The sequence below is a fragment of the Hylobates moloch genome, unplaced genomic scaffold (assembly GCF_009828535.3).
Source record: "Hylobates moloch isolate HMO894 unplaced genomic scaffold, HMol_V3 SCAFFOLD_18, whole genome shotgun sequence".
Lineage (NCBI taxonomy): Eukaryota > Metazoa > Chordata > Mammalia > Primates > Hylobatidae > Hylobates > Hylobates moloch.
This window is the reverse complement of record NW_026652293.1, coordinates 57,640,341-57,655,221: the sequence shown is the minus strand read 5'-3', so window position 1 is coordinate 57,655,221 and position 14,881 is coordinate 57,640,341. Positions and strand designations below refer to the sequence as shown.

The window sequence follows — 14,881 nt, the reverse complement described above, 5'->3', positions numbered from 1 at the left end:
TGTATATTATTTTGGTTGCACAATCTTTAGGTCATCCTAATTCACACAAATGAGTAGGTAGGTATGGAAATGATATTGTTTTAAATAGCTTGCCTTATAATCTTGTAATCCTACAACATTCTTGAGCTAAATGGGTTCTTGAGACAGGAAAAAATACAGTTTAAGATATCATGCACTCAAAATAGGGTCAGGTTATTAACTTTAAGACCCAAAACCTTTTCTCTTAAAGTGAGGACATTAAAATGAAGAAGATAAAAGAAGACCCAACACCCATTTTATATCTGGAGAAGATATAAAATTGATCTGCATTGAATACCCCTTGTGTCAGCCACACTGAGTCACAGTCCTTAGGGATTTCAGTACGGAGTACCAGAAACACTTGTTATTAGGAGTGCTATTATATAACAATTTGAAGCTTAGTGAAGCATAACATAAACAATAAATATATAACCTTTTTGAAGCAGATAGCAACTGCTATTTTTATTTATTTTTATTTTTTTTTGAGATGGAGTTTTGCTCTTGTCTCCCAGGCTGGAGTGCAATGACGCAATCTTGGCTTACTGCAACTTCCGCCTCCTGGGTTCAAGCGATTCTCCTCCCTCAGCCTCCTGAGTAGCTGGGATTACAGGCATCCGCCACCATGCCTGGCTAATTTTTGTGTTTTTAGTAGAGACAGGGTTTCCCCATGTTGGTCAGGCTGATCTTGAACTCCTGACCTCAGGTGATGCATCCACCTCGGCCTCCCAAAGTGCTGGGATTACAAGGGTGAGCCACCATGCCCGGCCACAAGTACATTTCTTGTAAGATGACTAAAGGAATGGTTACATTTCTTTTTTGTTGTTGTTGTTGTTGTTGAAACAGAGTCTCACTCTGTCGCCCAGGCTGGAGTGCAATGGTGCAATCTCGGCTCACTGCAACCTCTGCCACCCAGGTTCAAGCGATTCTCCTGCCTCAGCCTCCTGAGTAGCTGGGATTACAGGTGCCCGCCACCACACCTGGCTAATTTTTGTAGTTTTTAGTAGAGACAGAGTTTTACCATCATTTCTGAAACCTAGGAAATCTTTTGTGATTTATTTTCAATAGCGGGGTGTGTGTGCGTGTGTGTGTGTGTGTGTGTGTGTGTGTGTGTGTTCTTAGGTCATAAAACATTATTACATGCCTCATTTTGCTAAAAATCTCCAAAAACATTCAAAAGTCACACAAAAAAAGATGACTAATATAAATAAATAAATAAATGTGACTCACATTTTAGCGGTTTTGTTTCTTCATCCGGTAGTCATTGATACCATCATAGAAAATTCTTATTACAGGCTTATCTTTGATAGTGATGTCAGTGACTGAGGCAGAGATCTTTCCCAGGTTCCCCAGTCATATTCCAAAGTCTACTGTGGGCTATGGAGCAAAACACAGCACTTTGTTATCTCCAGCTGGTTAGGACACAGCATGCTCTGGATTTTATTCCTTTCCTTTCTATTCCCGTCTCTTTTGCCATGAATAAACCCTTCATTTGTCCATAGCCCCTTCAACTGGTTTGAAGCTCTCTACTGTCAGCTGGTAAATCTAAATTTGGAGAGGTTCATTGTCAACTGTTGCCCTTAAAGAAGTCTGTAGCCGTATGAAGTACATGTCTAACTTCTGGTTTGTCTCTCTCTTTTTTTTTAAGGAATAAAGAATGGCCGCTCCATAGGCAGAGCAGCTTTATCTGTTTCTTGGATGTCTACTGCCATACATTTCTTTCTTTTTTTTGAGAGAGAGTCTTGCTCTGTTACCCAGGCTGGAGTGCAATGGCACAATCTCAGCTCACTGCAACCTCTGCCTCCCAGGTTCAAGTGATTTTCCTGACTCAGCCTCCCGAGTAGCTGAGATTACAGGCGCCTGCTACCATGCCTGGCTAATATTTGTATTTTCAGTAGAGATGGGGTTTCACCATGATGGCCGGGCTGGTCTCGAACTCTTGGTCTCAAGTGATCCACCATCCTCGGCCTCCCAAAGTATTGGGATTAGAGGCATGAGCCACCACGCCTAGCCTACTGCCATACATTTCTATACTCTGATATATATGGCTTTCTTTTCTTGTGTTTTTGTTTTGTTTTGTTTTTTGTTTTGTTTGTTTGTTTGTTTTGAGACAGAGTCTTGCTCTGTCACCCAAGCTGGAGTGCAGTGGTGTAATCTCAGCTCACTGCAGCCTCCGCCTCCCAGGTTCAAGCGATTTTCCTGACTCAGCCTCCCAAGTAGCTGGGACTACAGATGTGTGCCACCACACCTGGCTAATTTTGTATTTTTAGTAGAGACGGGGTTTTACCATGTTTGCCAGGCTGGTCTCGAACTCCTGACCTCAGGTGATCCACCCGCCTTGGCCTCCCAAAGTGCTGGGATTACAGGTGTGAGCCACTACGCCCAGCTATAGTTTGCTTTTCTAACATTTTCACCTAAAGCAGTTTCTAAAAACATTTTATTTTTATTTTTTGTTTGTTTCTTTTTATTTGATTTTTTTTTTTTTTTAAACAGAGTCTCACTCTCAGGCTGGAGTGCAGTGGCGTGATCTCAGCTCTCCGCAACTTCTGCCTCCTGGGTTCAAGCGATTCTTGTGCCTCAGCCTCCTGAGTAGCTGGGACTACAGGTGTGTGCCACCACGCCCAGCTGATTTTTTGTATTTTTTTTTTTTTTTTTTTAGTAGAGACAGGGTTTCACCATGTTGGCCAGGCTGGTCTCGAACTTCTAACCTCAGGTGATCCACCTGCCTCAGCCTTCCAAAGTGCTAGGATTACAGACATGAGCCACCATGCCTGGACTCTAAAAACATTTTAAATTTGAATGTATTCTTTTTTTTTTTTTTTGAGACGGAGTCTCGTTCTGTCGCCCAGGCTGGACTGCAGTGGCGCGATCTCGGCTCACTGCAGCCTCCGCCTCCCAGGTTCAAGCAATTCTTCTGCCTCAGCCTCCCATGCAGCTGGGATTACAGGTTCCCGCCACCATGCCCAGCTAATTTTTTGTATTTTTAGTAGAGATGGGGTTTTGCCATGTTGGCCAGGCTGGTCTTGCACTCCTGACCTCAGGTGATTCACATGTCTCGGCCTCCCAAAGTGCTGGGATTACAGGTGTGAGCCACCATGCCCGGCCAGAATATTATGGCTTTAATACAGCAAAATCTGTCAGTCATTGTTGTATTGACTCTGAGTTTGTCTTGCTTATGTAGAAAAAAATGTTTTTTACCCATTACTTCCTTATATTTTTGAGTATGGATTATGATTCTGTTAGTGTTATGTTACCAAGGAGTGATGATAAGGAGCACCAAATATTTTTTTTCTAGAGAAATCAGTGGGGTAAGCTGGGCGTGGTAGTTTATACCTGTAATCCCAGCAGTTTGGGCAGCCGAGGCGGGCAGATTGCTTGAGTTCAGGAGTTCAAGACCAGCATGGGCAACATGGTGAAATCCTGGCTCTACAAAAAAAAAAAAAAAAAGAAAAGAAAGAAAGAAAAATCAGCCAGGTGTGGTGGTGCATACCTGTAGTCCCAGCCACTTGGGAGACTGAGGTAGGAGGATTGCTTGAGCCTGGAAGGCAGAGGTTGCAGTGAGCTGAGATCTCACCACTGCACTTCCAGCCTGGGCAACAGAACAAGACCCCTGTCTCAAAAAATAAAAATAAAAAAAAGAAAGAAAATGAGGTAAGCCCATTACCACCTCTGTACATAAAATTTATGGTGAAGAAAAGCAATTAATGACCAAAAACACAGCACCACTTTTCTCATTTCCTTCATTTAAAACTTTTTTGTTGTTTCTGTATCTAAGTGATTTATCCCTCTCCCTGAATTTATACCAACTCCCTGAATGTTTCCTTTCACTTAGATATTGCTGAGGTAGCTGTACTTTGTATTATTTGCTTCAAGGAAAAGAGAAAATACCTCAGTGTCCCAGATACTCCTGTATGTGTTGCACTAAAAAGATCTGGAACACCTGGCTGGTCTAATGGTGGTGGGTTATCAGAACTTATTAACATTAGTGTCGTCCAGGTGCAGTGGCACAAGCCTGTAATCCCAGCACTTTGGGAGGCCAGGGCGGAAGGTTCGGTTGAGCTCAGGAGTTTGAGACTAGCCTGGGCAATATAGCAAGAGGATCTCTAGAAAAAATGTGAAAATTAGCCAGGCGTGGTGATACACACCAGTAATTCCAGCTACTTGGGAGGCTGAGGTGGGAGGACTGTATGAGCCCAGGAGGGGAAGGCTGCAGTGAGCTGAGATCACACCACTACACTCTAGCCTGGGCTACAGAGTAAAACCCTGCCTCAAAAAAAAAAAAAAAAAAAGTTAGTCTCACCAAAGTTGGTATACACCCTCCCACTGTTAAATTTGACTGGCTTTAAAAATAAAATGAGATCTAGAATACCTGATATACTGGGAAATTTGGGGTTCAAAAGCTTAGTCTAGGGCCGGGTGCAGTGGCTCACTCCTGTAATCCCAGCACTTTGGGAGGCCGAGGTGAGCCAATCACTTGAAGTCAGGAGTTTCAAGACCAGCCTGACCAACATGTTGAAACCGCATCTCTACTGAAATTATAAAATTAGCCAAGCGTCATGGCACATGCCTGTAATCCCAGCTACTTGGGAGGCAGAGGCAGGAGAATTGCTTGAACCCGAGAGACAGAAGTTGCAGTGAGCCGAGATCACACCATTGCACTCCAGTCTGGGCAACAAGAGCAAAACTTCATCTCAAAAAACAAAACAAGCAAGTAAAAAAGCTTAGTCCTGGTGGGGTGCAGCGACTCACACCTATAATCCCAGCACTTTAGGAGGCTGAGGCAAGAAGATTGCTTGAGGCCAGGAGGTCGAGACCAGCCTGGACAGCATAGCAAGACCCCATCTCTACCAAAGAAACAAAAGCTACCTGTAGATTTGCCCCAAGGGACGTGTATTGTGATGGTTAGATCTTTGAGTAACTCAAAAACATCAGACCTTGGGATCCATTGAGCCTGAGATTGAGTCTCATTTCTTCCTTTATCTAGTGATAAGAACTTGGACAAATAACCCCTCTAAGCCTCACTTTCCTCATTTAGACTGTGGATAATAATAGGATTGCTGGGGAGGTCCACTGATGAGAACACATTTTGCATAGTGTCTGCATATCGTGACTCTTCAGAAAATGATCATTATCTCTTTTGCATGGGGAAATGTATTATTTTTATGCGGAAGAAAATGGGTTTTTTTCCTTTGTATTGAGAGCTGATGGAACCAGATTTATGTCTTTTTAGACAGGGGCAAGTGTCCGAGTGGTGAATCAGCTACTTACAGAGATGGATGGTCTGGAAGCACGCCAGCAGGTTTTTATTATGGCAGCCACTAACAGGCCAGGTAAGAAATAAAAATATTGTGACACCGAGGAATCTAAAAACTTATAGCATTTCCATAGAAGAGATTCAGATAATTAAAAGTAAAAACTTATAGCATTTATAAACAATATAATTCACATGCGTCCTAGGAAAGGAAGATTAAATTTGGGCAATCCATTTTTGGTTCTGTGAAAGGAAACTTCATAGTTAAAATAAAGGCTTAGAAAGCTTTTGCATAAGCTATAGTAAAAAGTATAGTATTACTGCTTGGATCCCATGAGATTGCTTTTCTGTGTTGGTGCTTAGAAAGCTCTTTCTGGCTGAGAACAGTTGCATCATACACTTTTTTTTTTTTTTGAGATGGAATCTCGCTCTGTCACCCAGGCTGGCATGCAGTGGCATGACCTTGGCTCACTGCAACCTCTGCCTCCTGAGTTCAAGTGATTCTCCTGCCTCAGCCTCCTGAGTAGCTGGGATTACAGATGCTGCCACCATGCCCGGCTATTTTTTGTATTTTTAGTAGAGATGGGGTTTCGCCATGTTGGCCAGGCTGGTCTTGAACTCCTGACCTCAGGTGATCTGGCCACCTCGACCTCCCAAAGTGCTAGGATTACAGTCGTGAGCCACTGCAACCAACCAGCATACACTTTTGACCACAAAAGTATTTTCAGAATTTGTGTCTTGTGGTTTCTCTCTAGCTTATAGGAAACAAAAACCAGACTCTTCACTCTACTAGAAATTAAAGATAGATTTTTAAGGTTTTATGCTGGAGCCATGCCCCTATATTTGCCCTTAATAATTACTGAAAATTGTTTTCAAGGTTAAGCATTCTTTGAGGGATTCAGAAAAGGGCTCAAGACTACAGAAGTGCAGAAGATGGCTCAGAGTTACAACTCTAATCACATGCTTGATCTTTCTGGTGATCAGTCCCCTGCCCGAAGCTACCTGTGGGGCCACTATGCGTCACCACATTAGCTCAACAAAGATATTCCTGGCACTCAGGAAATTGCAAGGATTTTTGAAGATCTATGCCAGGAAAGGTGGGCAAAGACCAATTATATTCTGTATTATACCATAGTAACCTTGAGACTATATTACTTTATCTTGCTGACCGTCATTTTGGCACTTTTTAAATGAGGATGATAATACTTAATTGGCAGGATTGCCACAAAGGTTAAATGATGTTGGTAATGTATCTACCACAGTGGTGTTAAACAGCACGTTGCTATTTAGTAATTGTTATCATGTTCATAAGCAGTTTGGTAATAGTAGTGGGAACAGTCATTAGGTCATAAAATCACAGAGTCATCCTAGAAGAAAGTCCCTCAGAGTTGAACAGAATCACATCCTCCCTTTCATAAGCAGATACAGATCTTTTCTCACATATTTCAAGAAGATGCTTGTCTTAGTCTGTTTTGTTTTGCTATAACAGAATACCTGAAACTGGATAATTTGTGTTAAAAAGACAAGAGATTCAGTTCTTCTAGTTCAGGAAGCTGGGAAGGTCAAGGTTGAGTGGCCTGCATCTGTCAAGGGCCTTCTTGCTGCATCACCCCAAGGTGAAAGGGTGGAAGAGCACAAGAGCATGCATGAGAGAGCAAAAGGAAAGTGGCCTGGACAGGAAGAAACCATGGGCCCATGAATAAGTGTGGACAAATAAAGCTTAATTAATTTTACCCTATCTTTGGACATTTATCTCAACTGCCTGAGCTAAACAACTGTTTTCTTCAGCCTACCAAAAAGCGTTTTGTATAGCAAAAGATTAGTTTCACTGGAGGAAGTCTGGAGAAGAGAGAAGCAGAGAGAGGGGGGATCCTGGGGAGTAGGAAATGAGGGCCCTGTTTCTCTCAAAAAAACCTCGTTGAAGAAATACATTGATCCAGTTTTTTCCAGTATATGATCATCCTTTTTAAAGTGAGGAGCATAAATTAGTAAGGATGGGCTTAGTATCTGTTGGTGGTGAGACAAGAAAATGCTAAAATTATTATCTGTTACTTTATTTCATTGTTTGTACTATCTGGTTTTGATATATGGCTTGTCATATATGCAGTATATTAATAACATCATATAGAAACATAGTTAATAAATGAGTAGACATTTAAGAAAGAAAGAAAGTGGCCAAGTTGGGCATGGTGGCTTATGCCTGTAATCCTAACACTTTAAGAGGTGAGACAGGAGGATCGCTTGAGCTTGGGAGTTTAAGACCAGCCTGGGCAACATAGTGAGACCTTGTCTCTATTATTCAAAAAATAGAGAGAGTGGCTAAACATATCCTTTTATCAAGAGTCCACTCCTGTAATAACTTACCCACTCCCTTGAAACCAGCAGTATTCATGAGGGCAGAGCCCTCATGACCTAATCACCTTTTAAAGGTCCCACCTCTCAACACTTTTTTGGGGGGATTAAGTTTCCAATACGTGAACTTTGGGGAATACATTCAAACCACAGCATCAATCTTTCATTTCCTGTAATAACCTATTCTATCGTTAACAGCCTGCACCATATTTTAAGTTTTTTTTTTTTTTTTATTATTTATTTTGAGACAGAGTCTTGGTCTGCTGCCCAGGCTGGAGTGCAGTGGCGTGATCTCAGCTCACCGCAACTTCTGCCTCCCTGGTTCAAGTGATTCTCCTGCCTCAGCCTCCCGAGTAGCTGGGATTAAAGGCACCTGCCACCACGCCCAGCTGATTTTGTATTTTTAGTAGAGATGGGGTTTCACCTTGTAATCTTTCTGATGTATTTTACTTTATACATTGAAAAACGTTTAAGAAGCAGTCTATAAACTTTCTGTATTCCAAAGAAGTCCTTGACACAAAAGATACTCTGAGCCTGTAATAGGCATGCACCACCACACCCGGCTAATTTTGTATTTTTAGTAGAGATGGCGTTTCACCTTGTAATCTTTCTGATGTATTTTACTTTATACATTGAAAAACGTTTAAGAAGCAGTCTATAAACTTTCTGTATTCCAAAGAAGTCCTTGACACAAAAGATACTCTGAGCCAGAAGATCTACAGTCCATGGAGAATTTGTGTGAGCTTAATGGGAGAAGTAAGAAGTGGTAAAATTTGAGACATATTTTGAAAGTAAAACTAATAGGATTTTCTGGAATTAGATGTGGGATAAGAGAAAGAAAATAAATAAGGGCTATTCTTATTGTTAGATTGTTTTACCTATACTGGGTGAAAGGTTTTGCCACTTCTGAGATAGGGGACACTTGGAGAAAAGTTGGTCTATTTTCAGTTCTAAAATGTCTGTGCAAGGAGATGAAAATGAGTTTATTTCATTTTCTTTACAAGTCCATATTATTTAAAACAATCACCAGTAATAACAATTAGGTTCTTGGAGTACCTACTGAGTGCCAGGCCCTCTGTTGGATGCTTTACCATTGTAAACCTCACAACAGCCCTACGAGGAAACTACACGTGTGCAAAAGTTGAACCTTGGTGAGTGATATGGCTTGGCTCTGTGTCCCCACCCAAATCTCATCTCCAGTTGTAATTTTGACATATAGAGGGAGGGACCCAGTTTCAAATCAAATGGCGGGAAAAGCTTATAACAAAAACTGTAGTTTTCTGTCCCATCCCTTCTAATCCCCTGCCCAGAGGCAACCACTTGAGCTATTTTTTTTCCTTCATATTTTCAAATATACTCTTATGGCTATTTCTTATCAATTTTAAACACTGCCCATTAACTTCATTTTAAGGTAGATGAAGATTTAGTTATCTTATGTTCACCCTTTCTCCATACCCTCCACTCCCACCATCACTGCCACATCATCTGTCCTCTTCCCCATCCTCCCAGTATTGTAATATAGTTTGATCAGAACTCTTGGTTAAGTCACTAGTGTTTACATTACTATGGCTGTGTCACTATTTCTCTTTGCTGACCCAGGCATGACACTGATTAGGTTTCCTTTCTCATATAACTCTTGTTCTTGGATTCAGTGGCCCTCATTTTTTTCTTTTGCTTTGTTTTCTGTTACTGTTCATAACATATTTTACACAGCTGTCGATGTTATTTATTCAAACGATGTACCAGTTCCATTTGTTTGTTTCTGGATACCTCCCTCTGGAGCTTTCCACCTTCCTGCTCTAATCTGGACTGGTTGCTTTAGGCCTGTGGTCTAAACAGCTGTTATTTCAGGACTTCCTTGACTGTTTTCCTTTGTTTGCCCTTTGTTTCTGATCTCATGGGTTTTTTGTGTGTACTTTTTTTATCTTGCTTATGCCCTCATTTTGCTGGCACTTACCTTTCAGTGGCTTTTCTAAGAAAGATTATGTAGGAAGTAGCTTTTTTTTGACTGCTTGTATATTTGATTTGTTTTTCCAAATGTGAGACCATCCCCCATAGTTCTTTTATATTTGAAAATATCTTTATTCCACCCTAATTTTGATTGGTAACCTAGCTGGGATATAATTTTGAGTTTAAAATTATTTTTCTTCATAATTTATAGACATTGCTTTTTTTCTTTTAAAGGTTCCATGTCATTCTTATTCTTTCTATGTGACTTTTTGTTTGTTTGTTTAATTTGTGTGCTTAGCACTTGGATCTTAAACCCTCCTGGACTGATCTCCTAAATGTCCTTTTTTCTTATTTTTCATCTTCTTGCCTTTAATTTTTTTCCCAATTATTGAGGTATTAATGCTTAGAAAGTAAGTGAAAATACTGTCCTCTCACCATTCCACCTTTGGTTATTTTGAAGAACTGAACAGCCCTCTTCTTTTATTTAATTTATTTATTTGTATTTTTGAGACAGGGTCTCACTCTGTAGCCTAGGCTAGAGTGCAGTAGTGCAATCACTGGTCACTGCAGCCTCGACCTCCTAGGCTCAAGAGATCATCCCACCTCAGCCTCTCACGTAGCTGGGACTGCAGACATGCACCACCACACCCAGCTAATTAAAAAAAAAAAACTTTTTTGTAGAGATGACGTCTCACTATGTTGCCCAGGCTGGTCTCAAACTCCTGGGCTCAAGCAATCCTCCCATCTCAGCCTCCCAATGTACTGGGATTACAGGTGTGAACCACCGTGCGTAGCCCTAGCCCTCTTCTAATGTGTGCTATATCAAAGTCCACATCTTCTGGAAACAAGCGAACTTCCTTGTGCTTAACCAGAGGAAATGCAGTTCTTTGTACCCTAACCTTAGTCTCTCCTATGCACATCTTTGCATTCCTGTTTTCATATACCAACTCCTGTAAATGATGTTCTCAGTTACGGAACTGCCTGTTCCCCCTTAATCTATTATCTAGCTGTTTAAAAAAGATATTCCTGCACAATTATGAAACCCAAATATCTTATTACTTTCTCTTCTACTCAATAATTATGTATTTTCTACCAGTAGTACAATCCAGAAAGAGTTTCTGCCTTCTATGCATGGCTCAGTTGAAAAAATAAATAAGGGCCAAGTGTGGTGGCTCACACCTGTAATCCCAGCACTTTGGGAGGCTGAGGCAAGAGGATCTCTTAAGGCTAGGAGTTCAAGATTAGCCTGGGCAACAAAGCAAGACCCCATCTCTACAAAATAAAATAAAAATTAGGCCGGGTGCAGTGGCTCACACCTGTAATCCCAACACTTTGGGAGGCCAAGGTGGGCAGATCATGAGGTCAGGAGTTCGAGACCAGCCTGGCCAACATGGTGAAACCCTGTCTCTACTAAAAATAAAAAAATCAGCTGGGCGTGGTAGCACGCGCCCATAGTCCCAGCTACTCGGGAGGCTGAGGCAGAAGAATCGCTTGAACTCAGGAGGCAGAGGTTGCAGTGAGCCGAGATCGCGCCACTGCACTCCAGCCTGGGTGACAGAGCAAGACTGTCTCAAAAAATATAAAATGAAAATAAAAATTAGCCAGATACACTGGTGTGTATCTGTAATCCCAGCTACTTGGGAAGCTGAGGCAGGAGGATCACTTGAAACCAGAAGTTTGAGGCCGCAGTGAGCTATGATTGCACCACTGCACTCCAGCCTGGATGACAGAGCAAGACCCTGTCTCAAAAAAAAAAAAAAAAGGAAAAGAAAAGAAGAAATAAATAAGTAAATTATGATTAGATGTGCAAGCTTCTGCAGGGCAGGGATTCATTCTGCACTTTTATTTCTGAGAGGTAGGTTCTAGTTAGAGGCTCTGCCCATTCTAAGCCCTTAATAATTATCAGATGAAGGCCGGGTGTGGTGGCTCATGCCTGTAATCCCAGCACTTTGGGAGGCTGAGGCAGACACATCACAAGGTTAAGAGATCGAGACTATCCTGGCCAACATGGTGAAACCCGTCTCTACTAAAAATAGAAAAATTAGCTGGGCATGGTGGCACGTGCCTGTAGTCCCAGCTACTCAGGAGACTGAGGCAGGAGAATAGCTTGAACTCGGGAGGTGGAGGTTGTAGTGAGCCGAGATTGCGCTACTGCACTTCAGCCTGGTGACAGAGCAAGACTCCGTCTCAAAAAATAATAATAATTATCAGATGAAAGAGTGGATGACTCACAGAGAAGGTATTTATTTCATTGTACTAAGATATTTACCCCTGAAGTTCCAAGCTAAATAGAGTGTTTCCTTACACATCTAGTCTGGATGCCTTGGGTCGTTGCTGAATGCATTTGAAGGTAATTGAACAATGACTTGGTGCCATGGTCAACCCTGTATGTTTTGCCCTTTGGCACAGTACTGCCCTTTTAAAATTAAGTTATGCCCAGCCAGAACTTTGGCTGAGTTATAGATGCCATGATATGTAGTAGAGCTCAATAATTACTTGTTTATGGCTGGATGCGATGGCTCATGCCTGTAATCCCAGCACTTTGGGAGGCCGAGGTGAGCAGATCACTTGAGGCCAGGAGTTCGAGACCAACCTTGGTTAACATGGCAAAAATCTCATCTCTACTAAAAATACAAAAAAAAACAAGTTAGCTGGGTATGGTGGCACACACCTGTAATCCCAGCTACTTGGGAGGCTGAGGCACAAGAATCGCTTGAACCTGGGAAGTGAAATTTGTAATGAGCTGAGATTGTACCACTGCACTCCAGCCTGGGCAATGGAACAAGACTCTGTCTCACAACAAACAAACAAAAAAAATCATTCTTATTATTATTATTTGTTTAATGAATCATGAGTAGAAACCTATTACATGAAGGTTGTCTGATCTTGTAATTATTTTCAATGGATATATTTATAGTGTTGCTAGTCTGAGGATTCATTTTTTTAAAAAGCTTTACTGAGATGTAAGTGGCATATCATAAAATTTACTCATTTTAAGTATACCATTCAATGGTTTTGAGTATATTTACATAGCTTTACAACCATCCCAACAATCTAATCTTAGAATATTTGCATCACCTGGGCCGTGTGTGGCTCATGCCTGTAATCCCAGCACTTTGGGAGGCCGAGGTGAGTGGATCACTTGAGGCCAGGAGTTTGAGACCAGCCTGGCCAACACAGTGAAGCCTCGTCTCTGGCAAAAACATACAAAATTTAGCAGGGCATGGTGGTGCGCACCTATAGTCCCAGCTACTTAGGAGGCTGAGGCAGGAGAATCGCTTGAACCTGGAAGGCAGAGGTTCCAGTGAGCCGAGATTGTGCCACTACACTCTAGCTTGGGCAACAGAGTGAGACCCTATCTCAAAAAAAAAAAAAAATGTTCATCACCCTTAAAAAATCTCATGCCTGTTAGCATTCACTTTTCCTTTTCTCATCTCCAGCCTTAGGCAACCACTAATCTACTTTCCTTTTTTTTTTTTTTTTTTTTTTTAATGTAGAGACAGGGTCTCATGTTAGCCAGGTTGGTCTCGCACTCCTGGCCTGCAGCATGCTCCCTGCCTTGGCCTCTCAAAGTACTGAGATTTTAGGCATGTGTCACTACTGGCCATCATCTACTTTCTGTCTATATAAATTTGTCTATTCTGGATATTTTATGTAAATAGCATTATACAATATGAGGGCTCTTAAATCTGGCTTCTTTAGCATAATGTTTTCAAGATTTATTCATATTATAGAATGTATCAATACTTCATTCCTTATTATTATGAAATAATATCCTGTTGTATGGATATACCACATTTTGTTTATTCACCAGTTGGACATCTGGGCGGTTTCTGCTTTTTGGCTATTATGAATAATGCTGCTGTGAACATTCATGTATACATTTTTGTATGGACATATGTTTTAATTTCTCCTGGATCTATACCTAGGAGTGGAATTGCTGGATCATATGGTAACTCCATGTTTAACATTTTGAGAAACTGCTAAACTCTTTTCCAAAGTGGCTTCTTCATTTTTTTATTCCCACTAGTAATTCTGACATTAAATATATATGAGAGTTCTAATTTATTCACATTCTTACTAATACCTGTTATTGTCTTTTTTTTATTATAGTTATTCTAGTGGATGTGAGGTGGTATTTCATTCTGATTTGATTTGCATTTCCCTGATAACTGATAGTGTTGAGCATCTTTTATTGTGCTTGTTGGTCATTTGTGTGTCTTCTTTGGAGATATGTCTGTTTGAATCATTTTTCAATTAGGTTATTTGCCTTGTCATTGAGTAGTAAGAGTTCTCTGTTCTAGATACAAATCTAAAATCAGATATGTGATTTACGTATATTTTCACCCAATCTGTGGATTGTCTTTTCACTTTTTTGGTGTCATTTGAAACACAAGTTTTAAATTTTGATAAATTCCAATTTATGTGTTTTTTCTTTTACCGCCTGCAATTTTGATGGTGTATCAATGGTGTAAACATCATTGCCTAACCGAAGGTCACTAAAATTAACTCCTGCATTTTCTTCTCATAAAATTTTAGCTCTTACATTTAAGTCTTTGATCCATTTTGAGTTGATTTGTTGCGTGTTGTGAGGAAAGTGTGCAAGTTGATTCTTTTGAGTGTCAATATCCCTTGTCGGGCCCAGTGCAGTGACTCATGCCTGTAATCCCAGCACTTTGGGAGGCCAACACGGGAGGATTGTTTGAGCTGAGGAGTTCAAGACCAGCCTGGGCAACATAGTAAGACCTCATCTCTGCAAAAAATACACAAAAACCAAACAAAATTAAATGGGCATGGTGGTGCATGCCTGTAGTCTTAGCTACTTGGGAGGCTGAGGCGGGAGGATTGCTTGAGCCCCGGAGATCAAGGTTGCAGTGAGCTATGATACACCACTGCACTCCAGCCTGGGCTACAGAGTGAGACCCTGTCTCCAAAAAAAGAAACAAACAAACAAACAAAATCCACTTGTCCTAGTACCTTTGTTGCAAAGATTAATTACTCCCTCATTGAATTGTCTTGTTACCTTGGTTAAAAATTGAGGGTCCATTTGTAACAAAACGATGTTTTCCTAAAGTTTAAAGTTGCTACTGTTACCTCTCAATTTTAACTTTTTTTTTTTCTAATTAATGTTTTTTACCCATGGCAAGCTGTAATAGCTTTTTTGAGGAGAGGGAGGTGCTTGATATAGAACAATAGGTGCTGCTTATCAACAGATCAAAGGAGGGTTCTTTTTCAGGCAACCATCTCATTTGTGAGTGAATGGACTTTCTCTTTAAAGTGTTGGGATTGTTAGTGCCATTTTTATTGTAAATA

At 40.9% G+C, this 14,881-nt stretch overlaps 1 protein-coding gene across 4 annotated transcripts in view; it reads left to right on the top strand.

The window, feature by feature from the left end:
• The window catches only part of NVL (nuclear VCP like), a 100,469-nt gene that overhangs the window by 52,704 nt on the left and 32,884 nt on the right, over positions 1-14,881 (top strand). For 2 of the 4 annotated variants that reach the window (XM_032136638.2, XM_058430544.1), the window contains one exon: positions 5,246-5,345. The exons of 1 other annotated variant lie outside the window; for it this stretch is intronic. In XM_032136638.2, the coding sequence (XP_031992529.1) occupies positions 5,246-5,345 (100 nt within the window). Of the gene's footprint in view, positions 1-5,245; positions 5,346-6,143; positions 6,222-14,881 lie in introns of those variants that run through there. One more of the 4 variants, XM_032136639.2, reaches the window with a different exon arrangement.